At 37.4% G+C, this 27,328-nt stretch overlaps 1 protein-coding gene across 2 annotated transcripts in view; it reads right to left on the bottom strand.

The window, feature by feature from the left end:
• Positions 1 to 469: 469 nt before the first annotated feature.
• The window catches only part of camk1b (calcium/calmodulin dependent protein kinase Ib), an 87,712-nt gene continuing 60,853 nt past the window's right edge, over positions 470 to 27,328 (bottom strand). For both annotated transcript variants that reach the window (XM_088915885.1, XM_088915886.1), the window contains exons 3-12: positions 23,797 to 23,928; positions 15,419 to 15,493; positions 12,080 to 12,218; positions 10,613 to 10,739; positions 9,102 to 9,177; positions 7,991 to 8,103; positions 7,536 to 7,614; positions 7,093 to 7,180; positions 6,636 to 6,774; positions 470 to 6,012 (exon numbers count right to left, since the gene is read on the bottom strand). In XM_088915885.1, coding sequence (XP_088772011.1) covers positions 5,909 to 6,012; positions 6,636 to 6,774; positions 7,093 to 7,180; positions 7,536 to 7,614; positions 7,991 to 8,103; positions 9,102 to 9,177; positions 10,613 to 10,739; positions 12,080 to 12,218; positions 15,419 to 15,493; positions 23,797 to 23,928 — 1,072 coding nt within the window. In that variant the 3' untranslated portion in view covers positions 470 to 5,908. The remainder of the gene's footprint in view (positions 6,013 to 6,635; positions 6,775 to 7,092; positions 7,181 to 7,535; positions 7,615 to 7,990; positions 8,104 to 9,101; positions 9,178 to 10,612; positions 10,740 to 12,079; positions 12,219 to 15,418; positions 15,494 to 23,796; positions 23,929 to 27,328) is intronic.

The raw sequence follows: 27,328 nt of genomic DNA, 5'->3' as shown, positions 1-27,328 counted from the left end.
GCATGGCAGACAGCAGTGCAGCCTCACACTTCACTGTGTTCTGTGTTCAAATCCATACTGTGGTAGTTCTGTACAGAGCTTGCATGGCCTCCTGTGTTTGCAATGGTTTTTTCCAGGTACATCCCAAGACATGCTGGCTGGATAACCTGTGTCTATTACATGTCTCTGGGTCTGTGAACTCTGCGATGAACTGGCATCCCATCCAGGATGTAGTCCTGCCTTGTGCTCTGAGCTTCCAGGACAGGCTGCAGTTTACCCCAACCCTTCAGGAATATGTGGCATTGTGATAATGGATCAAGACCTAGTTGGTCCTAAAACAGCCACTAAATGGACATTGTGGCCACTGCCTGCTTTTGCTCAGATTACTTTGGGGTAAAGCAATAACTTCAGTATCACTCTTAAAACAAAAATACTGCTTAGAAACACAAGCACATAAGGCTCATTCAGATTGAGATTGCAGAACGCACAGTGCATAGACAAGGAAATTTTATTTTATTGGCCATTAACAAATCTTCAAAGGTACAAATCATTGGCTTTAATATTGAGCAGTAATCCATAGTAATATTCAATAACCCACGATGCATTGCATCCATACATTAGTAGCTCAGAACAGCTTTTACAAAAAAGGATATACATATTTATATATATGTATTTATATAATATACTGACTTTTTCTCAGTAAAATTAGCAAAATAAAAATGGAAGGAAAATGATAGAAAAGCGATTAAAGAGAGGAACGTTCACAAGCCAAGCACTTTTGCTAAACAAAACACCTTTTACTGGATGGTGAGGATACATGGCCAGATCAGAAATAACCAACAAGAAAGCCCTTTACAAATATTTTGCATAAATAATTTATTTTCATTTTAAGGCAAGAATGACTTTGCCTTACATGTGCAAATATTCTTCAAACATGAAAATATATGGGGGCACTTTTGATTTGTAGGGATGACATTTTGGTGGATTCCTTAAAAAAATCAAAATTGAATAAAAATACTACACTAATCAAGCCCTGTGAATTTACTTACTGTATATGTATAAAGTGATACTTTTATGAATGTGACCTATCATGGAAACTTCAATACCTGGGTGTTGGAGCTATTCTACTTTGATATGATTATCTTGTTCTAAATTTGTTCCCAAATTAAGGGTGCATTTCTGTTTGAATGGCAGTCCAGACCTGTCCAAAACAATGAAGAAAACATTCCTAAAGGAGAAAAAGGAGATGGTGAATGTATACTGATGGCCACACTGCAACATTTCAGCATTTTAGAAGGGAGAGAAAAAAGTGAAATAAAGTGCTTCGATAAACTATACCAACAAAGTAATGTTTCACTGGCTGCCACTTTTGCTCACATAGTGGATCTTGAAATTAAGAAGCAGATTTTATATTAATATGAAGACATAACATAGTTCTCAGAAGAGAGATTCTAAAATAAAATTATCTACCCTCTTTGAGTCCACTACTAACAACATCCACAAGTTTGAAACACATCTAAAAAAAAGATAAAAAATGAGATGGAAGCTGAGATTTCACATCATGCCAAGACTGTCTGCAACCTGATGACAGGCATTCTGTCATTCATTGTCAACATTTTAAAATAAAATTGTATACAATCACAATGGCCACCACAAGAAATGGAATGTTTTAATAGGGCTGTTAGTGCTAATAGAATTGAAAACAGTACATATAACGTATCTTTATAACCTGCTATTCATCTATATGAAAATGTAGAAATATAACATAAGAGTATTGATAAATACTACAGAACTGCTGCCAGATATGACCTATAAATGTGCTATTATACCAGCCCAGGCAACAGCTTCTCTGCATTCCTGTTTCTTTATGGATTCCCACAAACACAAAAAGGCTTCTAATGTGAAAATTCCTCACTTCACAATATTTTTGACAACATAGAATATTTTTTTCATTAATTTACACGTATAAACCAGGTCATGCAAACATTAGATCATTACTTCTTCCACAAGAGGTACACAGCATTAGCGAACAAAAAGCGCATAAATGAATTCACCTGCAAACTCTCACAGGGAGTCAAAGCAGCTCTTTCTGAAGGAGGAGGCTTCTGTACTTTGTCACATCTCTCATTCAGTCTACAATGAAATTAAGCAGTTTGTGTGAGGTTACATTACAAAGTTATATGCACCTCTTCTTCTATAGTTTTGCGTTACATTTTCTTTTACTCACCCACGTATAAAATATAACGCAAAGCACATCTCAGTATTAAATATTTTATGGTCAATGCCAACAGTTGCACAAAAAATGGGGAGATCAATGCATCCACACTTTGAAGAGCAGGACTACCATAATTCTAAAGTAATTTTTTTGGATGGATAGATGTGAACATATCTGCATATTATCTTCCAGCTGATTTTAAAAATGCAATAACAATTAAAAATAATCAGGTTATTACATTTGCATTGCAGTTAATGAGACTACATCATAAAGAATAAGATATAAAAGTACTGAAGGGGTCCTTTCTTTTGAAAATGTGCACATGAGCATCTATACAGACAAAAACCTATACCGTGAATGCTTGTGCATTGAGATACTTCCAATTTTTGGTGTTGAAGATGATTCTGAGATTTAAAAAACAATGTGCACAGATGCCCTAATCCAGAATATCCCAGCAGAGGCTGCAATGCCTGAATAGGCCCCTCCTGCACAAAGAGCCACACTCCAGAGTCCTCCAGCTCACAGCCAAACAGCATGCCACCACAGACTCGCCAGCAACAACCATGAGGTTTCAGTTTTATACAATATAAAGTGATGCAGTAGAAAGGTTTCTTTTTATACAATAAACAGCCATAAAATAGAGACCTTAGCTTTTTGTTTGTTTTTCCACATTTCAGAAAGTCCTGCAATAACATGCAGATGTTATGAACCCCTTAGGACCCAGTCTGACGCAGAATAAAGAGTCTGGGCAATGGGCATTCAACAGAGCTCCCACTGGAGCACTGAGCACAGGGGACATGGCCTAGCTAGCAGGAGAAAGTAAAAACCAATCCTTTCCCAGAACCCTATGGCAAGCACCAAGCTTCCTCTAAACGATAATGTTAAAACATCCGTACGTTCTTTCCCAGTTATACCACAAGAATGAGAGCTGAGATACTGATTATTCTCGAGGCCAGGCTCAGGTCTGTGCCAATAAGGGCAGGGACTGGCAGCCCAATCCTCCTGACCCTCTTGGGAGTCCTTCCATGGTGTAGAATGCAGGATGGTGCCCAGTGAAAGCTGCATGCAAGTGTGGATATGACTCAACGCTTTTCAGCAGTTGTCAAGTACAAAAACCTTCTGAACATATAACAGAAGAGCTCCAGACAGTGAGGTGGTGTGTAGGCAGACAATGAATAAATGAAATCATAATTATAAAAAGCCTTCTAACCACAATTGCATGCTCTGGTGTCATCTCCCCCGTAAATGTGTTTGGCACTTTTTTATCTTCCTGAAGACTCACACAGATGCACAAAATCAGATGCCCTGTGCTAGCACAGATCCTTCAGGCCCTGGTACTTGGGTCAAAGAACCAGCTCCTAAAGCACAAATAACTGCTTTGGGGAATTAGGATGTCTCTAATGAAAACATACATGGGCAAGTTAATGAAGATTATTTTTAACTAAAAAGAGGTTCTTAATTTTTAACGTGTTTCTTCGAGCCTAGACTTCAATACAGATTACAAGCAATGTACAATAAAACAAGGGATGATGAGAAATCTCTGAAATACCAAAATAATGCATCTCTAGCAGAGAATTTAAAAAAACAATTCCAAGAACATTAAGCTTAAAAGATGCTAATTGCAGTCTACAAGTTGAGAGCTTAAATCATAAGTCATAAAAGATAAATGGTATTGGGTTACTGACACTTGTCTAAATCTCTGAAAGAGATAAAAAATACAAGTGATAAAATATTCACACTCTCACAATGTCCTGATATGCATCAAGTAAGATCAGAATTCAGGATTCAAAGAACTTTTATATCTGCCTGCAAATTACTGAACAGGAACTCAAGTGAAACACAAAGGGGAAATGATGAAATGAGACAGTCAGATGTTTAAAATCATTAATGTATTCTTTAATTATACAGATGCAATGTTATCTCAGATCAAGGAATAAAAATATTAACTGAAACAAAATGGTTCCTTGCGTTTTACTGTGAGTATGCATGACGCAATCAAGATCACTTTCATGGCTCTGGACAACCTACTGCTAAGTCTTTATTATGCTAGCTGCTAAATTTCTTCTGTTTAGGACTGATCAATTTCAGGTGTGCACAGCGTTCTCCTTCCTTTACAGGAAGTATATGAGCCCCGTAAGGTCTGAGTGTGTCCTCAGGCCCCATCAGAATTGCTCTTTTCACTTAGCTGCCTGTAAATGCATCTGACAGTCTGAAATTAATGATGTGAAAAATATAATCATAGTTCTCACAAAGAAAACCTCAGCAGCAAGACATTTACATCTTATGAATATGAAAATTGTCAAAACTTCAGGGCTATGCAAGAGTTGAAGGTAAAGCCAATGGCAACAGAAAATGAAGCTCACCCCCTATGGAAAAAAAAGGAAAATGCTTTTTCTTAATTGTAAATTGGCAAGGAGATTCAAGCACAAGTTTTGTACTTTGTTGCAAAAATTTCAACTGAGAAATTAGACTTCCTAGTAGAAGAAAAGCTGAAACTACTGAATCAAGAATATACAGTATCTGGGCACTGCGATGACTGTCTCAAGACAATAAGAAATAAAAAAGCAGCTATGATTGACAAGGTACTGTATTTCATAAACAGCCTGAAAACCATTATATCAGCACAGAAAATAAACTGGGCCTACAGTGACTGGAAATTTTCAGACTAATTTTATAGATGGATACGCATTGGAAGGGTCTGAAATCTGAAGAGAAAATAAATTGTAAAAACGAATGGTTCTGAGTTGTAAATGATTTTACAAAAATCATTCAGTATGTCTCTTTGTGTTTACTTAGCAGATAAACTGGACTTAACTGGACTTAAATTAAATATGAGGAACAGGAGGAACAGGAATGTCTGTTGATCTGAAAAAGACAAATAGCAAAAATAGTAATTTGCTATTTTCCATTCAAAAGGCACCAAGAGATAAAAGGTTTATGCCACTTTACACAAGAAGGTACTTTAAAAACTTTAAATAGTGAAATGTTCTTGGTTAAACCGTTTAACCTGTAATTAAAATCTCACCGAGTCCAGTCACACCCTGAAAATAACTGTTATTCACAAAGGTTAACTTTACATCTAATATTAATTAAATCTTCAAACACGTCATGGAAAAAAGGGTCCAAGTGAACAAAACGGATTAACTGACATTTTAAAATATAGGAGCTCACCACCTGAGCTGCCTGTTTAAGCAGTGCCATTGCAGCAGGTGTATCAGACTTACAGAGGATCTGATGGTATGTGTCCAACAGCTCTTTCACACCATCTGTTCTTTGCATGTCAGTCCTAAATGGAGAGCTCATTGTACAAGCATTGCAGCAGATATTCAACTGCCGTGGCATGAGAGAACAGCGGAATCTCCAGTACTTTACCTAAATCAAAGATGCATACATTCTAGATCCTGAAAGTTAAACACCAATAATCTTAAAATATAGGAAAAAGTGATTGAAGGGGAAATAAAAAATATTAATCATGAAACCGAACACATTTATAAAAAAAACAATCACCCTATTGCCACAATAATACCCTTTTTCCTTTTAGGGGCCCCGATATCCTACACCTTCATTGGCATAATGTCCCTCCCCCATCCCTGGAATCTTTAAACAGCAGCTCCCTCTGCTGGAGGGTGCTGGAATAACTCTGTATTCCTAGCCAGACTGGGGTTCTGGGCTCCAGTGAAAGTGATTGTCACAATGACAATGACAGCTTCCTGCTCAGACCCGGCTGGCTGGATGGCAGCGGTAAGTGCAGTTCAGCAGCCCGTCATGCTCCTCACTCCCATCTGCAGTCTTGGAGCAGCTGCTGTCGCAGAGCGGTCCTGCAGTGACAAACAGAGTGACTGCTATTGAGAAGATGCTCAAGTGTGCAACATGTAAGACACAACAGCCTTCTGCACTTCTGACACTCTGGAACTTATGAGTTGCATATGCAAACTTAAAAGTACAGAAATACTAGGATTTTGCAAGAATACATTTGTTCACTTTTCTTTTAAAACAATAACACCAATAATACACAATTGTGGCCAAAAATTGGTATTGACACTTACAATCAAGTCAAAAAGAAAAAACTATGAATTCTGAACTGTCTACATGGTTTTGAGTACATCTGAAGCCCATTATTGTATAAAGGTTTATTTAATTTAATATCGTCAATTAAGTAAGTAAGGAAAATGTAACAACCTTGTGATGACTTTAATAATTGAATAAGAAGTAACTGAGTATTTCCCCTGATACACACCTGATGAGACCCTTTTGTCTGTTAGACTGAATTTCCCTGATCTCGGAAGACACAATTGCGCTGAAGATTCTCTATAGCTTGAATATACATATTTACTCAACATCTTAGCAAGACTTATCAGAAGAGTATCTGGGAGACAACAATTCAAAGCCCTTCTGGAATGTGCAGGAATAGTCACTCAATATGCCACCTACGTACACTCACCTCCATCCTCCTCGCCCTCAGGCACCAGAAGGTCACCATGGCAGGGGCTGGTGGGCGTGTTCTGGCTCGGACCTTCCTGACTGGTCCCCAGCTGTAATCTTCGCATGTGACGCACCACAGCCGTGGCATTGAATGCTTGCTAAACAGGAGTGAGGTAAGAAATAAGAAGATATATGAAAAAACACAGTCAAGCCAAAAAACAGTCCTTTTTTTCTTACACTTGATAGTCTCTTTGGGCTACACCCATACTGTAAAGGTATACTATTGCTTGGGGCTAAATCCTCCTTCATCATATTGCAAGCTTAGCTCTCCATAATCTACTGGCTCCTGCAAAACTCTAATGAGGAAAATTCTTCATAAGCCTGTGTAAGTTGTAGTGCACACCTCAAACCAAAAATGCATCCAAGGAGGTACAATATTTACTGCCACTGCTGGCATTAAGAACAGAAAAGCTCACCTTCCATTTACTTTTGGCAAAGTTCTTTTTGATCTGTGCACTGACAGATTCATGGATATTCTTGTCCAGAGCTGTGTCCCCAGCAATCCTACAAATTACAACAATAGAAGAGACTTAGTTTCATCTTCTCCACAGAGTGACACTCAGTTTGCTCTAATTTAGGAACAGATGCAATCAACTGTTTAACTCATCATTGACAAACTACAGTAAACATAGAGGAATGCTTATAAATGGCATATCAGATGCAACTACAAAAACCATTATATGGTGATCACTGTTTTTGACAGAAACTTCTTGTTTTTACTCAGTGGAATCTCAAAATCAAGTACAGGGTCTAAAATTTATGGTGGTTTTGTTACTTTAAAAGGCTCATGATTCTCCTTTTTTCATGAAAAAACATAAGATTCTTGTTTGAATGTACAGTAAGTGGAAATTTCACATACCAGGGGTGCTGCAATGCTTGCTCACAGGTGTATCGCTTCCTGGGGTCCTTCTCCATCAGGTGAACAATGAAGTCTTTGGCTGCAAACAAAACATATGCCCATAAATACAGCACATCACACAGTTCTGAGATTCACATTTCACTAGCATAGGACTGTCGCTTCTTTCTATGCAGTCTGGACTATACTGATGAATGGCAATTACCACAACATGTCACTAGGTGTCACCTTAAAGCAATTTTTGGTGTCTGAGGCAACAGTGGTTAAATCTTGAAATCTCTAAAATCTTGCTTCTTTAATCCTTCTAAATTTGACTAACTCAAGATAAAGAAAATGTCCTCATTGAACGCATTGTGTCAAAGAAGTAAAATATACAAATTATAGAAGGTCTTCCATTTGTACTGTGGCCCCTCTACTTCTTTTACTGTATACTGAAGAAGCGCCTCATGGTGACTTACCTGAGTCAGAGATATCGTCCCAGTATGGAGAATCAAACTCATACTCTGCTTTGAGGATCTGCTCAAACAACTTTGCATCATTTTCATCATAAAATGGAGGATACCCACATAAGCTGTAAGGGATAAAAATATCATTATGAAACAGATTTCGATATGGATATTAAAAATACGTGACAGTTAAAATATTTCAGATATTCAATTAGTTTTTAATTCTTGGGTTCCAGCTTAATACATAACAGCTTTGACCTGTGTTCTGCAAGTGCAACTAAGGGGTAATGTGGGATTAAAAGGCCATGGCTTTCAGCATCAACTGTGGCCTTCCATGTGCTTGCAAGCATTCAGTGCTGCTGGTGCAAATCTTCCAATCTGATCTGCCGTTATGGAGCTGTGCTACCTGTGACATGTGGCTGAATGCTGGGTTGCTTGGAGGAGTCATCTTTGTTCTACCTTGTCTGAGCCAAGATGTGAAAATCATGCAACTGGCTATTGCAGTATAATACAGTTATGGTGGGGTATAATAAAAATATCAATTCTTATTAGCAATTGTACCTTCTTTAAAAATAAATCTAACCAGATTGTGTGTTCAAAGTATTTCTATAGATTTGTTTTATATAGCCGTGCCTTTGTCTTTATATAGCTTTTGTTTTAGATGGTGCTATTTCCCTGAGATCCTTGGGTGTTGAAAAAGCTACATGTACCAGGTTTATTTCTGAGTGTGTTTTCAGTCACGCACAATTGCAGTTCTCTGTGCCTTTTCCAGCATTTCCAGTCACTTACAGGCTCTGAGCCACAAAGCGCCACTCCCTGAACAGCGGATAACTGGGCCAAGCCAAAAGACCAGTCCTCTGCCATGACAGAGTTTCACACTCTGCAGCTTTCAGAGAGGATGACGTAACTGTGTAACTGGCTCAGTGCATGAGTCCTGCTATAAATGCTGGAGAAGGTCACTTTTTCCCCAATTATTCTTCCAGTTGATCGGTTTTGTGCTTTCTTTATACAAATTTAATTTAGAAGATCTGTATTATTGTAAGTCAAGGGACTGGTATAAAATCCTAGAGTAACAGAAATGACTGAGACAAAGTGACAGTTACATGCTTGTCATTTTACTTACAGAATGTATGCAATGACTCCAATGGACCAGCAGTCTACTGCTTTGCTGTAGGGTTTTTGTGCCAGGACTTCTGGAGCTGTAAAACAACAATTGCAAGGTATTTTCCAATTATTTCTGTTTCAAAATCTCATGTAACTTTAACCTTGTAACAATAAAATCATAACACTTTCAGAGTTATAAATTAGCTGCACTTCAGAAACAATCTACTGTTTTTTCTACTTACATGTACTGTAGGTATTTAATTTAGCCAGAGCAACAGTAAGCACAGAGGTACATTAGTACATTAGAGATCAATAACACTGCTTCTAGGATCACTCCCTCACAGCATCTTGGGGGCTTGTGTGTTCTAATGAACCCCACAGCAATGGGGTCCCAATACTCTCTACTCTCTTGATTGTTCAGAGAAAGACCAAGACACCTGTCCCAGAACTAGGATATTGAGACCCCTCCTCTCAAACTAGGCCTGAGGCAGAGTTCTGGAGATCACCTGGTTGCTATGCTACCTGTGTAATCTGTCAAACCTATGGAAGACTCAAAACCAAATGGTGAACTTTTATTTGAAATGCTACTAAGACAGCAAGAGATGGATCACAATGGACTGGAGGTTAGCAATAGAGAATAGACACTGAAAAACAAAATGTCAGTTTTCTGTTAAGGAACAAGTTGAATTCCCAAGAACAAGGCAAATGAGGTCAAAATGGTCAGTTGCTGGTCACCTGGGAACATCTGGTTAGAAAACAACTGGTGAAAGAGGTAGAAAGGTACCAACTTGATATAGTCAGTCGATACCTAGATGGTGGTAACTGGAAAGAATGGCCACTGTAATTTGACCCATAGTGGTGAGATATTGGACTATTGTGCTATTTATGGATTGCCAAACATGGATTAACATGTTTTAACATAAGGTTGCTTGTAAATGTAACTTATAACAAAGTGCCTGAAGATCAATGATCAAACTCATAATCATGTCATCAGACCAATATTAGTATGGTCTCTTCAATAAAGAAAGGGACAGAACAGGTGATATGTTGGATCTGAAGCACAGGACCCCAACAGACAAGGAGGCCCAAATGATCAGTTGTCGGTCACCTACGAAAATCTGACATATGACCCTATGGGATAAGGTTTCAAATCCCACCTGTGAAAGAACTCTTACATTGCAGTTGGGGACATTGAGTCTGAGTTGACCATATAGAGGACCCCAGTCTTCCTAAAGAAGGCTATAAAAGGTTGTGGCCTCAAGAAGGTTGGTACCTGTCACAGTGTCAATACTTGGATCCACTGGTGGACATCAGTGGTAGGGTTCCTGTCAAGTAGAAGAAGGAACTTTCTAAAGCACTACTGATGACTTGCAATTTGGCTGGGAGGTATTAGCTGGCCAAGCCAAATGCAGCTGCAATCCCAGAAGCAAACGTTTACTGCCTATTTTAGAAGCCACTCTGAAAATCAACAGGACATTAAACTTTAAAATGGAAGGAGAGATATAAAATCAATAAACAACATCACCCTACCTACATATCCTGGAGTTCCACAGGCTGTAGACATCACACTGCCAGAGCCCTCAATCTTGGACAGTCCAAAGTCACTGATCATGATCTTTGAGTCTTCTTCCATGCTGTAGTACAACAGGTTCTCTGGCTGTGAAGGTAAAAATTACACCTTAAAAACATGGTATTTGAACATATTCATTGAGACAAGGAAATGGAAATCCAAGGGAGCATGACTCAGGCAAAAACCATGGTGGTAGTAGTGATGGTGTGAGGGAATAACATTCAAAAGTGAGCTCCTCAAGGGATTATGCTTTGTGTGGCTATGTATTTTCACATCTTACTATCTGGGGCACACTGACCTTTGTGATCCAAGAAACTGTCAGAAGTTGAGAATTCATGCAGAAAAGGCTACCTTGCCCTATTAAGTAGTGAAAAAATTACAGCATGCTAAGCAGAGGGGGCCAATAATGGAATATCCCACCTGTGAGGAGTATTGTGTGTGTACTGTACCAATTCACTTTACTTATTGACTACCCATATATATACACATTTCTGTGTGTTAATCCACACAATCGTTATTCTTCTCACCCACAAAACAATGGCACAGGACATCAAAGATCCTACTAAAGATTTATTGATAACATTCTCCTTGTACACATCGGGATCAACATATGTATTAGAGAATACAGAGCATATTATACCACTGAATTGCAGCTTGCACATCTAATCTGCAACATAAACCGAGAACAGGAGGTTTGTGGGCGTCTGGAACCAAGCTACCCTGCCACATACTACACAGCTAAAGCTGAATGCTTCAAGAAATGACTGCTTACTTAAATCCTTATAGAGACATTTCTAGGCAAAGTACTGCACAGTGGAATAAAAATTAAGTAATCCAGTACTGATTAACACTCCACTTCGTGCATACAATCTTAGAAGGAATTAATTAATAATAGATCTGTTTGTTTACACTGAAATGCACTGCATGTAATTAAATTAGCTTTTTTACAAGAGGAAACTAATGGGTTTAATTTAGATGTGCTTCCGACAGCCAGCATAAGTAAACAAATAGCCCTGGATCCTTTAAAGAGTACAAAGGTAGAAAAAGGAAAGAAACAAAGATCAGATGTTACCTGACTTTCAGAAAATGTACACTTAATTGAACCGTACTTTTGCTTTGTCTTGGAATCTAATTCATGAAAAATGTATGAATAGCACCACAACATACAGTATATATAAAAAGAGAACTCAAATAGGATTGTCACATATTCTTTGTTGCCAAAAGCAAAGCTATTCATGTTCCAGATTAGGATTAATTAGGATAAATGTATTTGCTCAAGCACATTTAAAAAAATAACACCTTCATAATGTTGGTCTTCACTCTTTTAACAATCCTATCCCAATTGTACTCGGCTCTTTTGTCCTAGTTTCATAGTTAATCACATCAATGTAGTGCTGAACTGCTGAGAAAATGAAAAGTCAACCTACCTTCAGGTCCCTATGCACGATACCCATATCATGCAGGTACTTGACAGCATCCAGGATCTGTCGAATCAGTTTGCTGGCATCCTTTTCAGTGTAGAAACCTTTCTCCACAATCCTGTCAAAGAGCTCCCCTCCAGAGACTCTGTACAGATCAAAAAACAGTCAGTAGGGCCAGTCTATTCTGGAGGACACAAATCCCTGCAGTGAAACCGTAGGCAAACTGTCAGCAGTGGGCCCTGCACTATCCCTTTGTTTTTTACCAACTCCCCCCAATTCCCAAACAGCTAAACAAAAATTCAGCAGGTGTGTGAAAGAGGATGCAACAGATCATGACTAACACAGAGTTTTACCTAAATTAATATTGGGGAGAAAGAAACAGGACGAACAACAACTACTATGCATCCATACTCTGGTCAATGAACATTTTGAATCAAGTCTGTTGTAAGCAGTGCCATCTAAAAGTGAACATCCCTGTAGAATCATCAGTCTAGAGGCAGGATGTCGGATTCCCCTTCATAGATAAATTTACACACCTCCTGCTTTTTGATGCTCTCTGCCCTAATGTGCCCTAATCCCTAATGTGTCTAGCCAGCTGACAGATATTCAGGGCATTAGGGAAGGTGTCCAAGTTGTACAAACTCAGAATAATATGAAGGCAGAGTTAAATTCTTCATTTGCTTTACTAACATTTTGCTGACTTAAATTTTGAAAATTGATTTTTTCCTGAACAAAAATAGAGATTTTTTAATGTAGGGTATAATGATTTATAGGGCATATTAAACATATACAGTAGTGTATTATTATCTTTATTATTGCACTTTTAAATTAATGGCTTATTCACTTGTATGCAAAAGTCTTTTTGCTTGATTTTCCAACTTCTTTCCTCTACTGTATATGCAGAAACATTTTCTGGCAATCTGCTATGGAAACTGTAGTTATTTTGTATTAAGACAGCAACTAAACTTCATAATGGATGGTCATGTCTAGTTGATACTAAGTTGTTGTTGTCCATGTTTTGAAGATAAACACAAATTTGAGATTTTTGCTAAATGACAAGGTTGGTTTCTTTTTACTCAAAATAAGCTGCATTAATAACTGCCAAAGTTGAAATAATTGTAGAAAGATAATTGGATGCTTTGAGTAAACTGTTGATGCTTGCAACAGACACTACATATATTGTAACTCCTCTGACTGTGTCTAAAACTTTTTTGCAGAGTCCACACTTTTAGTTACTTTTACACTTAATTTTAAATACCTTTGCACTCTTAAAAGCATATCAAATCATGGAAAATCTACTATTTTCAATTCAAAGACCTGAAGATTGCCATGACACTGTATTGGACAAAGTGGTCAGAAAATGGAGGGATGGATTTTGAGAGCATAACAAACATGCTGCCTCCCACAAATTTCTCATCTTCTCATTATCTACACAGGTATAATATACATAAATTGCCTAGAGCTGGTGACATGCTCAGGCTCTAGCCATGCTCTCTTCTGCAGGAAAAATAGCAGATTGCTAGATTTTAAAAAAGTGTCACCCCCCACCCCTATTCCAAAACTCAGAATCTGCTAACAGGCAGTGTGGTGGCTCAGCACAGCCCCCAGCTCCTGGGAGAGAGACTGCTTTGATTCCAGGGAAATATTACTGCTGAAGGAAGGATAATTAAGTGGACAGAGCTGCAGAGACAATCAGTAATTAATTCATGGACTCGTTCGAACACTCTCCCCAGAGGCTCTTTAAATCTCAGTACAGTAAAACACCAAACATTAATTCTTATTCTGGCTGTCAGCTGAATGCAGATTTGTGGCTCATTGCCCACAAACATCATCGTCAATCTGGGATTCCTGATCTCTATGAGGCAGGAAAATGGTTTTGTAGCACCTGTGTCATCAGAAGCTTTCTAATGTTCCTAATTAGAATCTTATCTTTTGAAGATTTTCTTTGGCAATACTGCCTGCCACTGCCTGACAAATCAGAAATGGAACCGGTGATAACACAAAAAGCTTTTTTTCATTATGTATGCAAACATGACAATAATACTACAGGTTGCTGACATCGCAGCTGAAAAAGGAAATATGATTACCAAAGATCTACCTTCTTTGATCTACCTTCAGTCTGAATTCATCTTAATTAATGTATTCATCTTAATTATTTTTTTTATTTTTATATACATTTATGTAACTTTGATATATCTAGCATTGTAAAACTGCAAAACAGATTGAAATAGAAAATATAAACTGTATAAGAAGTCAGTGCAAATTAGTTTCACTTAAACTATTCATTCTTAAATAGCAGTAATTATCTTAAGATGATAAAGATTTTGTGATACTGTTGATTGTGATTCGTGATCTCTGCATAGTGTAATATTTTCAATACTTCTATTTTTTATGCAATGGGAAATCAGTAAAGATAAGTAATCTTCCAGGGACCTGGAAGAACAAATACTGCATTTTTAACAGAAAATATAGCAAACTCCAAAAGATATAACCCATGGATCTCAATGAAAATTGCCACTACAGCTCATAAAACACCATTATCATGTCAACACACTTCACCACTCATTAACGAGCTCTAAAACAGGGGACAAATACAATAGCATCTCTAAAAGCACTAACACCAGTGGTGGCATAGAAGAGAAAAACTGTCCACTGTTACACTCATACCATAAAGCAATACATGAGAAATGTGCACTTGACAGCACCCCTTGTGGCCCTTCTTTCGTACTACTACTCCCGTCTTTCGTGAAAGGCTAAACAAAGAAAGGACAAAGCACAGGGGCATCAGGAGGACTCTCCAAAAACAATCATGCTATTGTTTCCTTTAGTGGGTAGAAAGAATCAGCAGAAGTCTGTGTAACTAATTATATGCCGCACCAAACTGGGAGCCAACTGTTCCCTGGCTCTCTCCACTACCTGCCTTGACAGACGTAATACCATCTGTGATGCAAAGCCACAGTTTTCACTACACCTCTCTGCAGCAGTCTTCCATCCAAGAGGATTCCACACAAAAACGTGTCAGTTACATAAATGAATCTCTTAAAATCTGGTCTATTTTGAGTCTCTTGCATCTTCTTTTTCAATTCTTCTTTTGAATTTTACATTTTGAAGTGTCACTCTCACTTACCTTAATATTGGGCATGCTTGCAAATTAATTCATTTTACTAAGGCCTGGTGAATCAACATTTTCAGATGGTCCTGTCTCTCACTCTGTCACTATTGTGTGTTTTTATACAATATACAAACTGCCCATATATGATCACATAAAAATCTTAAAACATTATGATTTCAGACTTTCAATCTAGCTAAGAAAAGCGTAAAACAAAAGAGAAGAGCAGCACTTACAACTGCATGACAAGGTACAGGTGGGATTTGCTCTCGAAGATGTCCTCGAGCGTGACAATGTTTGCATGTTTTATTCTGAAAGAAAGAATAATTAAACCATCACTAAAGACATAAACAACCCATAGGCAGCATTCCTTATATTTTCAAATGAAAGAGAAAAGAAAAGGCTCTTGCTGAAATTATTCGAATTACATTAAATCTTCTGTAAGATTTTCTGCTCAGTAGGTATAGATTTACAATGAAGTCATACAATACTGGTATTGACCATTGATTATATAAACCTCTTATTCAATAATTTAAAAAAATGAAAAGAGTTTTCTTGGTCTAACAAAGATTGCTTAGCTGTTAGGAACACATGGCCATTGGTAAATACACTGACTGACAATTCTAATAATCTCACCCAAACAGGAAGATCAAATCAAGCAATAGGAGGCAATTACAGGCAAAATGCTTAAAAATGACACTGCCTGAGCTTCAGAACCTTGTGTGGAGACAAGGACAACATGCCTGCAGGGGCTGCCTCTTTTGTCTCATTATCACCATTAGGCCACATCTTATAAAGAACACTGAAATAGGTTTGACAAGTGAGCAAGGAACTGCCAGCATGCTTTTTGTTTTTTGTTAAATGGAGTAAATAAAGGAGTGACTGCCTAGATAAAGTATACTACTGTATACAGGGTGCTTGTGAAGCTTGTTGGCTTACTCAAATTCTGTTCAGTGAAAACTACCCATGAAGCAGAACAATCAGGCATGCATATAAGGGAGGCAACAGAGAGCACACTCCCATGGCCAATGATGATATACAGGACACAAAAATCACACATTGCCAAGAAGCGGCAAAAAACTTCCATCCATGTTAAAGTTCAGAAGAACGGGTGAAATGAATTACAGAATTACATTATACTGTGAAATCATCTGAAAACAGGCATATAGTGGATAACAAAATTTCAAATTTCAGCTTTTGTTCATGTAAAAGGCTGAATGCAACCAAGGCATTGAAAGTTTTTTATTTTTAATTATTTTTCCTACAAATGATCCATTTGTTTTTCACTTAAATATTGCTGCTTACAAGATCTTATTAAAGTTGAAAAAAGGTCTGACATGATTTGTCTTGCTTTCAGTCTTTATATCAACAAAAGCTGAAATTTCAATAAGTGTGTATACTTTTGATATCCACTGTATAAAAGACCAATAACATTATATTTTCACATATAGTACTTAACAACTCTTGAAAATGAAAACATTTGAGATTTTATCCTCAGATAACAGGATATTCAAGCATGATATGCATTTTCAAACTGATACCACCTGGAGCTTAAATCAATTTGTTTAATGTCGTACATTTAGAATTGTCAGTAATTTTTGGTTATAACCACCTGATTTGGAATTGCCAGCAGTGTGTTTTTCACGTTTCAGCTTGCTGCTGGCAACCCACTGACTGCACACAGTGGAGAATGAGGAAGAATGGAATAATGAGAATGTAGTCAGACTCTTCAGACTTGCCTGTCTTACATCTATCTAAAACATCCCAGGAGGTTCAGTGACAATTGGAGGAGAGGCGCATCCCTCAGGGACCACATCACAATTACAGGGATCACTGTGCTGTTGATACCAGGGAGAGCCTTGGCCCACCCTTCCCTTGATAGCACTTAGATAATTGTTCACTGCCAATTGGGGAATGCCAATTACAATCAGGGAACCTGAGACACCTGGATCATAAAGCTCAACCACATGCTTTGACCAACTGAACCATTTGGTAACACTAATAATTTAATACTTTTTAATTCTTCTGAATTCTTTCAGTTCTACAAAAAACTTGAAAAACATGCTGAACACTCTCATATTGAGTACGTGTTGATTAAATGTTGTTATTTTTTAAATGTATAACAAACCCACCTAACCTGAAAATATCACAATTCAGACATGAGTTTTGAAGCTGATCAGCTTTCATTGCTTTCATCGCTTGGACCCCTTAGCTGAAAAGAAATAGCGTTTTAACACTCCTTGAAAGCAAACTGGCTTTCAGGAGAAATTTACTGCAGAGTTGAGTCACTGCTTTTGTAGGTGTCAGTATTTATCTCAGATTATTGACTCGCACGCCCACTCTTATTCCTGCTGAATGGTACTGTCAAGAAATTACAGCAGTCATGTCCTTGTTCCTTCAATACCTATGAGCTTTTGTGTAATATGTAAAGGCATGACATAAACTCAGGACAATCTGCAACTAAATACCAGAGGACATTGACTAACATTCTGACTAACAGTCTGTAAAGTTAGGCACAAATTTAAAGGACCTAGAAAAGGTATCAATTAATCACAACTAAAGCTACCTACAACCTAAGCCAAGAATGGAGGTAGAGCACAGTTAGTAACAAGACATTTAAAGTACGCTTCCTAAATCTGCAAAAGGCACAATCCAAAGACAAGGAAATTAGGCTGCACCAAATACCACTCTCTAGGTCCAAATGTCGGTGACTGGAAATTACTTCCTTTACTGCATGTGGCTGTAGTGAACAATGCAAATATCAACAATGTTGTTTGCAAGGTTGACAAGTGGGTTAATTTGTTATTGGAAGGTCTTCTGATCAGGCCTCTGCCACTGGCTCACTGTGACATCAGAAGAGTCACATGTGCTTTCTGCTGTGGATAAGACATCAAGCCAAGGTTCAATATATAGCGAATATTGTTCTTGCCAGTCAGTTTAATCATATTTTACTTTTCATCTGATCATAAGACATGGTTCCAATAGTCATTCAGATGTACTGTGGCAAATTCAAGGCCTCTTCGTTGTCACCTCACCATGAATGGCAAACTTTTTTCCATTATTTTAATATAAGTCTTAATATTGAACCCTACAATGGAAAGAAGGAGAGTCAGCTTTTGTAGATTGTTTTATAGCCATCCCCCAACTTCTGGAGGTTACTGACCATTTGACTGCAGTCTTCGAAGAGCTCTCTGACCATAGCCATGATGCCAAATGCTAGTACTGTACAAAATTTCTCCTGTGTGTTACCTCGCTTTATAACCCAGGGAAACAAGACACCTTTGGAGGTCTCTATGCAGTTCCAGAGTTCTTCCATTGCACTTCCAAAGTGCAGAATGTTATTACAGACTTAACCTCAGTGTTATCATAAGTAATACTCAGAAGTGTGAATAAACGTGACCTTTGTTTTTGTCTGGAATTCAATTATAACAAATAGTTGTTTTTAATGCTATTACAGTTGCAGCACAAAACATTCAGATTTGTTTATGCAAGACATTATACAATCTATAATTCATTGTTATATGGTGTTTTGTTCCTAAGTCATCAGGAGTATAGACTGATTTGGAGGATCCAGAAAATTAGATTCCATTGATTCCATTTTTTCACAAGAACATCATCTGGCTCTTAAAGGACACCCCAGCTCTGCCAAGGAAGACATACTCTTCTTCAAGATCTGTTTTAACTATTTATTTCTGATTTATCTGGGAATTTCTAAAACAAAGACAAAAAATGGTCCTAGTGATCTACCTATACGTCCACAGTACATTCTGAGGGTTATAAAGCAATTTAGAACAAGAAAAAAACAGCAAAAAAGAAATGGAATGATCACAAAATTGTATTCCCTAATATAAAACACTTGTCATGGATATGAAACGAGCAGGAATGACAGGTGAAGTGCTGTGAGCTTATCTGCCACTGCTCACAGACAAAAACAAGGCCTGTAAGACAACTATCACCAGCAGATAAAGTAGTACAAAATGGCAAACAAAACCTGCCATCAGAATTCAAGCTCAACACGTAATTCTATCTGATAGCTATAGCAGGACTCTAAAAGAAACAAGAAAAATCACTGGAACACACACTTAACACATTTACAGGAATAAGAGATGTCACCATAAACAGGATCCAGGATTCAAAATCTGTGATTCTGTAAATAGCTATCAAATATGTGTTTTTTGTATTGCTGTTACAGAAACTGCCATTACCGACAATGAGTTAAGATATTGTTGCACTCCTACACTCTCCTTTTGTCCTGCTTCTTCAAATACTGTATATAATTATGGCTGTTTCATATAATAACAAGGCAGGGATTACAGGAATAGGACTTTAAAAGTGAATGAACGTGTTATAGGATCATTATCTCCAGCCCACATTCCTCTGACAATTTCAGTTACAGGAAAAAAGTGAGATGTCCCCCAACTTTTTTTTTTATAACAGTGATTGATATTATTTTTCTGTTATGCAAATCCGTGCTGAAAAAATGAAATCAGGAATGTCATTACATACAAACCTATAAGTGTGTCCAACAACACAGTGTAGATAAATTTGTTGTCTTCTTAAATCTAGTCTCCCTTCATAAATTCAGTTTTCCCTTAAGTCCCTAACTATGTAGCTTGTGATCAAAATTTCTGACAAGATTTACTGCTTCTTACATCTTACCGCATTGAGGCAATCATAAAAATAGAATAGAAAGTATAAATTACTTAGCAATTAGATGAAAGAGAAATGACTAAAATTTTGATATATCAGATGTATTTGGTTATAATGAAAACATCATTCAAGCAGAGGGAATGAGAGGTGGCACATCTACAAAAAACTATTCATTTACAATGGATGATCTCAGCGTTTCAAGTAATTAATTGTGTCAAAACTCAGTTTAAAATAGTAAAACTCTAAAACCCTTATTCTTTTCTGGCCACCTGGTGTCACTATTAGGCCACAGATAGATAAGTGGACGAGAGTGCACTGGGGAAAAATGTACACAACACAAACACTTTGTTTAGCATGTATTACTTTTCTTGAGTAATAGGAAGTATGAAACAGGTTTAGTTCCAATTAAATTAAACTTGAACGATGAAGCCTTCTTAGAAAGAGTTGCTCTTTCTATGTACCAGGGGACATGGGGGTACAGGAATGCACACTGATATCAAAGGCTTAATAATAATATCATGTAGGTTTAGGATTCAGCACTAAAATCACAGCGATGATGATGTTTATTGTATCATATAATGTGCCTGTTCCATTCACTGCTTGAGTCCATTTAAAATTATACCTACCACAATCTACAGAACAGCTATGCCAGAAGGCTTTACAACATCAACCCCTCACAAAAATCTAGCTCTAAATATTTTAAAGTGTATTCCAACCTATTACAATTATATGGCAGTGAAATGGAGCTCAATTACAGACCAGGATTACATAAGATGGGACAAAATTCCCAATTAAACCCCAGCTTACAGAGTTTTATAAACATTGCCCATGAGCAGAAAAATATCAACAAATAATTTGTAGAGGGCTGAATTTAGCTAATATCCATTAATAATGTGATGAACCCAGAGAAGAGTCCTCTAAGTCCTCTAGGAGTCCTCAACTGATCCTTATGCCCTGAGGAACACTGATATAAACCATAGATCGGAGTTAAACAAATCACCAACTGGGACACATAAACACATAAAACAAATAGTTTTGTAGGAATGTTTCCAGGCCTAAAAAGACACCTGCTAAGTACCTGACCAGGGGAAGAGAAAACAAGAAGAAACAAAGTACAGGCTCAGTGACCACAGCCTGGCCACGGACACTGAGCAACATGGGCAGACCTGCTCCCGACAGAGGATAAACTGTGCTCCCAATTAACAGCAGGGAGAAGCAGAGACAGAGATGCACTTTCTGCTACACTAAAAGAAACTCAAGGATGATACAAACATTCTTTTCCCAGAAATAAATCAAATTCCAGAATGCCTATACCTGCCAGTACTAGAACAGCATCGAACCCTACTGGGAGAGGAATCGCCACTGCTGGGTCTAAGACAGAAGGCTGACAGCTCCCCCAGCTAACAGAAGATACATGAAGTAATTTCCTTGGCTCCTCACCTGAATGGATAGCTGGTGCCTCAGAAACACTTACACTGGCCCTGTGAGGCTGAGCTTGCATTAGCACAAAGAACACATGCCCCCTCTCTGAGGTATTGCAGTACTGTAGAACAACAATGCGCCAACAGTTAAAGCCTCTTGTAACAACGCCTTGCAGTGCACCAGAACAGACAAACTATATAAAGAAAAGGTCTAACTGAACGTAACTGCCCTATGTCTCATGTTGGTGTTAAAATGGATAAGATATAGGTTTGTTGCAGTGTTGTGTAACTATTTTATAAATGCATTGCAGTCCCTCCTTTTTATCTACTCACCTAGGAATTGTTTAAAGGTCAAAAACATAACATAAAACATCACTGAAGGAACATATATTATCTACTCATGTTAATGACCAGGAAAGAATTCTGGTGAGCTTTGCTGCAATCCATAGCTAATATCTAAGTGTCACTCCAGTACGAGCTGCACAGTGGCACCTACTGTAGACCAATAGGCACTACCATTTGGTAATGAGTGTTCTAAATAAATTAGCACTGGGGTCAGGTACATAAATTAAGTGTGCCAAAAAAATTCTGTGTAAAACGTCGTCACAATAAAAAGTAATCTACAGCTGACTTTTTCCTTATGATTTGGAAATGCTTTTTACATGAAGAATGTTTTCAATAAAGTATTATGCTTGGAACACAAAGATGTCTAATCTCTCAGCATCCTGTGTACCTCCAGACCCATGTCAAGGCTATGAATCCAGTCAGAAAGACAACTTAACAGCCTTTATTTGACAAAAAACACAGATACATCACCTCACTCATCCAATATGAACCAAATCAAAATGAAGGAAACAATTAGCCAGTGAAACCTAAGCACCACACTTCTGATATTCTATTGGAAAACTTGTTTCAATGCATCAAATGACTCTGTTCTAGCACACTGGAATAAAGGTGAGATCTGCATCAAACATATTCGTCATGGCACTTAATATTAGTCCAGATACCAGCAGCTAAGATCTGTAGTAAATCTCCAAACTGAAGCAGATTAATTGCACCCTTCTATGCGTATGGGGCTGGTGGTGTTTAGGGGTGGTGACTAAGGCCCCCTGCCAAAGCTGCTGAGCTCACAAAAAAGAAACAGATAATAGCCATCTTGGGTATAATACTCCCGCATACGGTATATTGATTTCACATCTGTTGGTCAGACTGGTGTCATGGAGGAGCAAATCATTTCAACTAATGGCAGGAGTCCCAGTTAACTGCTGTGTTCAAGAAAGAGTTAAAGGCTTTTAATTTAATTCTTTCTTCAATTAATAAAATAACAGAGAAAATAACAATCTCTTCACAAATGGTGGGAAGACTGATCCAAACCCAGACTGGGAGAGATTACACAGTATGCAGCATACTGGCTGGAAATGAATGTCTTACAACAGCACACTGTAGTAGTGCAGTTATTGTGCGCAATTCACATAGCCTTACTTACCAATATATAACTATTCCAGCAAAGATTTTTAAAAACAGAACATTCTGCTTTTTATTATGTTAAATTTAAGTAATTGGTTCATTCATAGAAAAGACAGAAAGTCTTGCCATACACAGAGCAACTACTCTAATCATTATAATAATCATGTTCAGTGTTTCACAAGAAGATCAACAGAATTACCACAGATTTTTTTCTTGGGCTCTTTTACAAAATAGCTTCCTACAGATTGGATGTTAAGAAACCAAAAGCAAAATATAAATATAAAATTGAACTATAATGCAATTGAACAATTGCGTTGTTTTACTGTCAGAGCAGCAAGCTGGCTTTACCAAGAGTTTAGCTACTGAAGAATATTCTGTAATACATAACTGTGGGTTCATTTTATTTTACTTTAAAGAGATTTTTTAGTGGGGAGGTGAGTAGTGGAATTTCACAGTACGGTGATTTCATGAATAAAATAAGCAGCACCACAATCTTCAACCCAGGAATAGAACAAGCAGTCGAGTATACAACACGAGCAATCACATTCTCTCAGGAGAACCTGAATATAAAATCTTTATAAAAACCTTAGGTCATTTTTAAAAAAAGTAAACACAGATAGCTGTAATAACTATTCAACTGTCTTTGCCCTTTCACACATAACACAGCTGTAGGGAGGAACTACACAATAGCCAGGCCTATGTATCCTCTGTAACCATGACAACAGCACAACTAAAAATAGAACAATCTGCGGTAGTTCTGACATTTCCGGTACATAATTCCAGACATTTTAATGATAGATACTACTTAATCATCATGATAAATACTGTTACTATTATTATAACCAGTATTATTAGATTTAATTAGCCAAACACCACTAATGTTAGAAAGATGCATAAAAATACTAAAAAAAGAGATCTTACAAAACTAAAAATCAACCTAGTCTGCTTGCATTTTATAGTGGTTGTTGCTACTACATTAATTTTTTCCTGCAAACCTGACAGCCTCTGCATCAAATCTTGGGGAGTTCCTCCAGTTTCCCCTGAAGAGAGTCCGTATCTCTCAGGCATACACTCACTTGTGGAGGACTGCAATCTCATTCTCAATGCTGTTCTCCTTCCCCTCCAGAGCTTTCTTAGGAATGCACTTTATGGCGACAAGTCTCTGTGTCCGTTTCTCTTCTGCCAGCATGACCTCTGAGAAGGCTCCCCTGAAATAACAGGAACACAAACAGATGAGAGATGTTGTTAATTAGCACACACTGCTAATTAACAACATTAGCACATGTTCTTCATAGTAGAAAGCTGTACAAAATCTCATTCACAGCTTATTAAATCATGAAGTACTACATTGTTTGAAATCATAAAAATGAGAAAAAAAAAACAAAAGCCAAACAACGTAAGGTATTTGAAAAACAAGCAAGCAACCTAGATTCAAGCCAAATATACTTTACCATGTGTTAAGAGAATATAATAATTGGAGATAAACCATAATATGAATGCACAATAATCTACTGAAGTACACTGAAGTGTTGTCACAAAGCTGCTACATACAAATTGACAACTTATAGAGGGTAACCTGGGTACCCAGCAAATCTCACCAAAATATAGATGATTCTCATTTTATTAAGCATTATCTTGAGAGAATCTTTTGCGTTTTTTTAAGATTCAAATTAATCATCCTTAAGCAGTCCACATGCAGGTCCTGCATCTTACACCGCTGCGCTGCACTTCTGCTGTTTGCTGAAACCCAATTTGTTTTCTAGCGTTCATCAGATAATCCGAAACCGAGACACAGAGGCTGAGACAGGCTGTAGATGCAGGGTGGCAAGAAGAAGAACAAAGTCAGTCAAACTAAACTGAGTAAAACTTCCAACACGGGGCCATCAATCAAAAAATGACCCTTTATTTAACCACATTAATTGACTGAGAAAATGTTCTCTTTCACAGTGGTGACTCAGTGAAGTGGCCTTAATCACTAAAGCACAGAATAAAAACAATCATGAAACAATCACAGAACAGCACAATAAAAATGTTGAAACAGGCCTTGAAATCTAAACAAATACAGCTAAGCATCTGTGTATTCCAATACATTCCAGCAAATCAATTTAGTTTTAACATGTTCTTTACAAATCATACCTTGTAAAGTTAATCATGTGGTAATATTAGTATTTCAGTTTAATGATATTTTCATATATTCTCACACTGTCATTTTAAAATTTATTTTTTTCCAAAACTAATAAGGTACAATGAAATTAATATTTTCTTTCAATTTCTAAAAAGGGACTTGAGACAGATAAAAACAGTCACAACTTGGACTGAAATCTCCCTGTAAAATAAACTAAAAAAATTGATGCCAAGGATACTGTGTCCAGCCAGCAGCAGGAGTCCTGGCAAGCTCAGGGTTATTCTTTCATCCCCACATGTGAGTCAGGTTTCCCAGAAGGGAGGACCAGGATTCTCAGACTACAGTACTTTGTTTTTTCAAGAACTAATGGGGATTAGAATCTTGGAAGAAAGGAGAGCAGAAAATCATAAAAGGGAGATCAGCATGCTGTAATTAATAAATAAGAAGCTCTGAATGCTTTGGAATTTACACCAGTATATCTGAGGCATCCTTTTTTCACACACAGTGCAGTCTGCAGGCAGTGCTACTCTTATCACAAACAAGGACTGATTACTGAAGTGGTGATTGACTGATATCAGAACAGTGTCCTGCAGGATCTATAGTTTCTAAACACCATACAATACAAAAGTAATTCAGTTCCCAGAAAATTCAGTGCTAGTAAAACACTGATGCCTTTATTACACAGAGACATACTGTACAAATTATAACAGTTTTGCATGTGCCACTCATTCTGCTTGTGAATCTGTGTCTACTTAATCTTAATCTAGTCTTTTGTGTATTCTTTGAAAGTGTGTAATCAAATAAATGTTGTAAAATATTCAGTGTTTTTTTGTATCATAAATAAGTAAAACTGAAAGATAAATCACATGGTAGTGTTTTTGAACAACCCTATCACCACCATGTTTTGTTAGTTCAAGAGCACACTGGGATGCCAGTGGTCAAACAACGAAGGCCTAGAAATGGAACGATAATTTTCCATGTCATTAAAACCGAAGCTAACAAGTGATCTATCCCTTCTTGAAGGATCCCTAGGAGTCATAACATATCCTAAAATTGGTTCTAGACACCCACAAGCCTCTGTGTTAAGGCGTGTCTGTTTCCGGTCCTTGTGCGGCTACTCATCTTAAAGATGTCCTCTGAGTAAATCTCAAGATAGGAAATTCATTTGCCAGGTGCTTGTGCAGTCCTGAATTATTACTAAATTCTCTTATATTACTCATTCTGTTGCTAGACTAGTAAATTAGTAAATAGTAATTAGTAAACTATTTGCAATACCGCTTAATGTAGTAAAATCTGCAATTCTGACACGTTTTGCTTCACAATACCAGAGCATAGATCACTGACATTGATTAGGAAAACCAGTGGTCCAGGAACTGATACCTGTTGTACCCCACTGATGACCTCACCCAGTTTAAGGAAACATTCCTTTATTAGTACCCTCTATTATCTGCCTTTTAATATAGTTTTAACTCAATATTCTTTTTGGTATAGTTAACTAGACAGAACTGATCTTTTCTAAAGCTGTGCTATCTCCTAAAAGGCAGTTTCATCTAGATTATTATTAAGCTATTTAGGCCACTACCTTCTAGACTGTGATTTAACCTTTAGTAGGACTCTTTTGTGCTTCTGTTACCATGTTTCTTAGGTGCAGTCATGTAATTTCTACTAATTTCTATAATCTGTTTCTCTTAGGCTGTTTCATTCCCTACATTACATTCAATGTATTTCTAAAATTAAAAAACATTCCTTTAGCCTGTGCCCTAGTTTTTAAATACAAGCGATTGTGCTGTAGCCAAACTTTCCAGGTGCTTCTCTCCCTTCTACCTTTCTCATCCTACCTAAATCACTTTAAAAGACCAGATCAATGCAGAACTTTCTCCCACTGGTGCTCTCACAAAAGTAATAATTTGTAACAATTTTCTAATTTCCTAAGCCCACTTTTTATAGACCACTCTTGTAAAAGCTTTTTCCTATCACTTCACACTTCATGAAAACCTCAATGTGTTTTCAAAGGTTTCTGTGGTTATTGGTAGAGGTGTGCAGCATATAAAACAAATGTCAACTGATTTCTTGTGAAGATGCCCTTATGCAGTCAGTGTAATGACACTATGATTCCCCCATCAAGAGAAGATAATCCGAGGTTTAAAAACAGCATGTCAACTTACATAATTGCAGCAGGTAAGCAAAAGATGGTTTAAATAAGAAAGTACAATTTCTAGGATTTTATTACAGATTTAACAGATATATTAATTATTCTTGCAAATTTAAATCATAAATCATCACTGCCCCAGTTGCCTAAAGGACTGATATCATACAAAATTTCTCTAAATAAATTTAAATGAACAAATGAATGAAATTTAAATAAATTGTGTAACAAAAGTCTTGGTTGCTTCTGCCTGAAGCAGTAAAGCCACTCCCTGCAAGGAGAGAGAAACCAACAGCAGGCCTGTTCAGGTGGCTTGGTGCGTCTTTGTTTTGTCAAG

The sequence above is a fragment of the Atractosteus spatula genome, chromosome 5, assembly GCF_055471065.1.
Source record: "Atractosteus spatula isolate fAtrSpa1 chromosome 5, fAtrSpa1.hap1, whole genome shotgun sequence".
Taxonomy (NCBI): domain Eukaryota; kingdom Metazoa; phylum Chordata; class Actinopteri; order Semionotiformes; family Lepisosteidae; genus Atractosteus; species Atractosteus spatula.
Note: the sequence above shows the minus strand (reverse complement) of the source record. Positions and strands in the feature narration are given on the sequence as shown.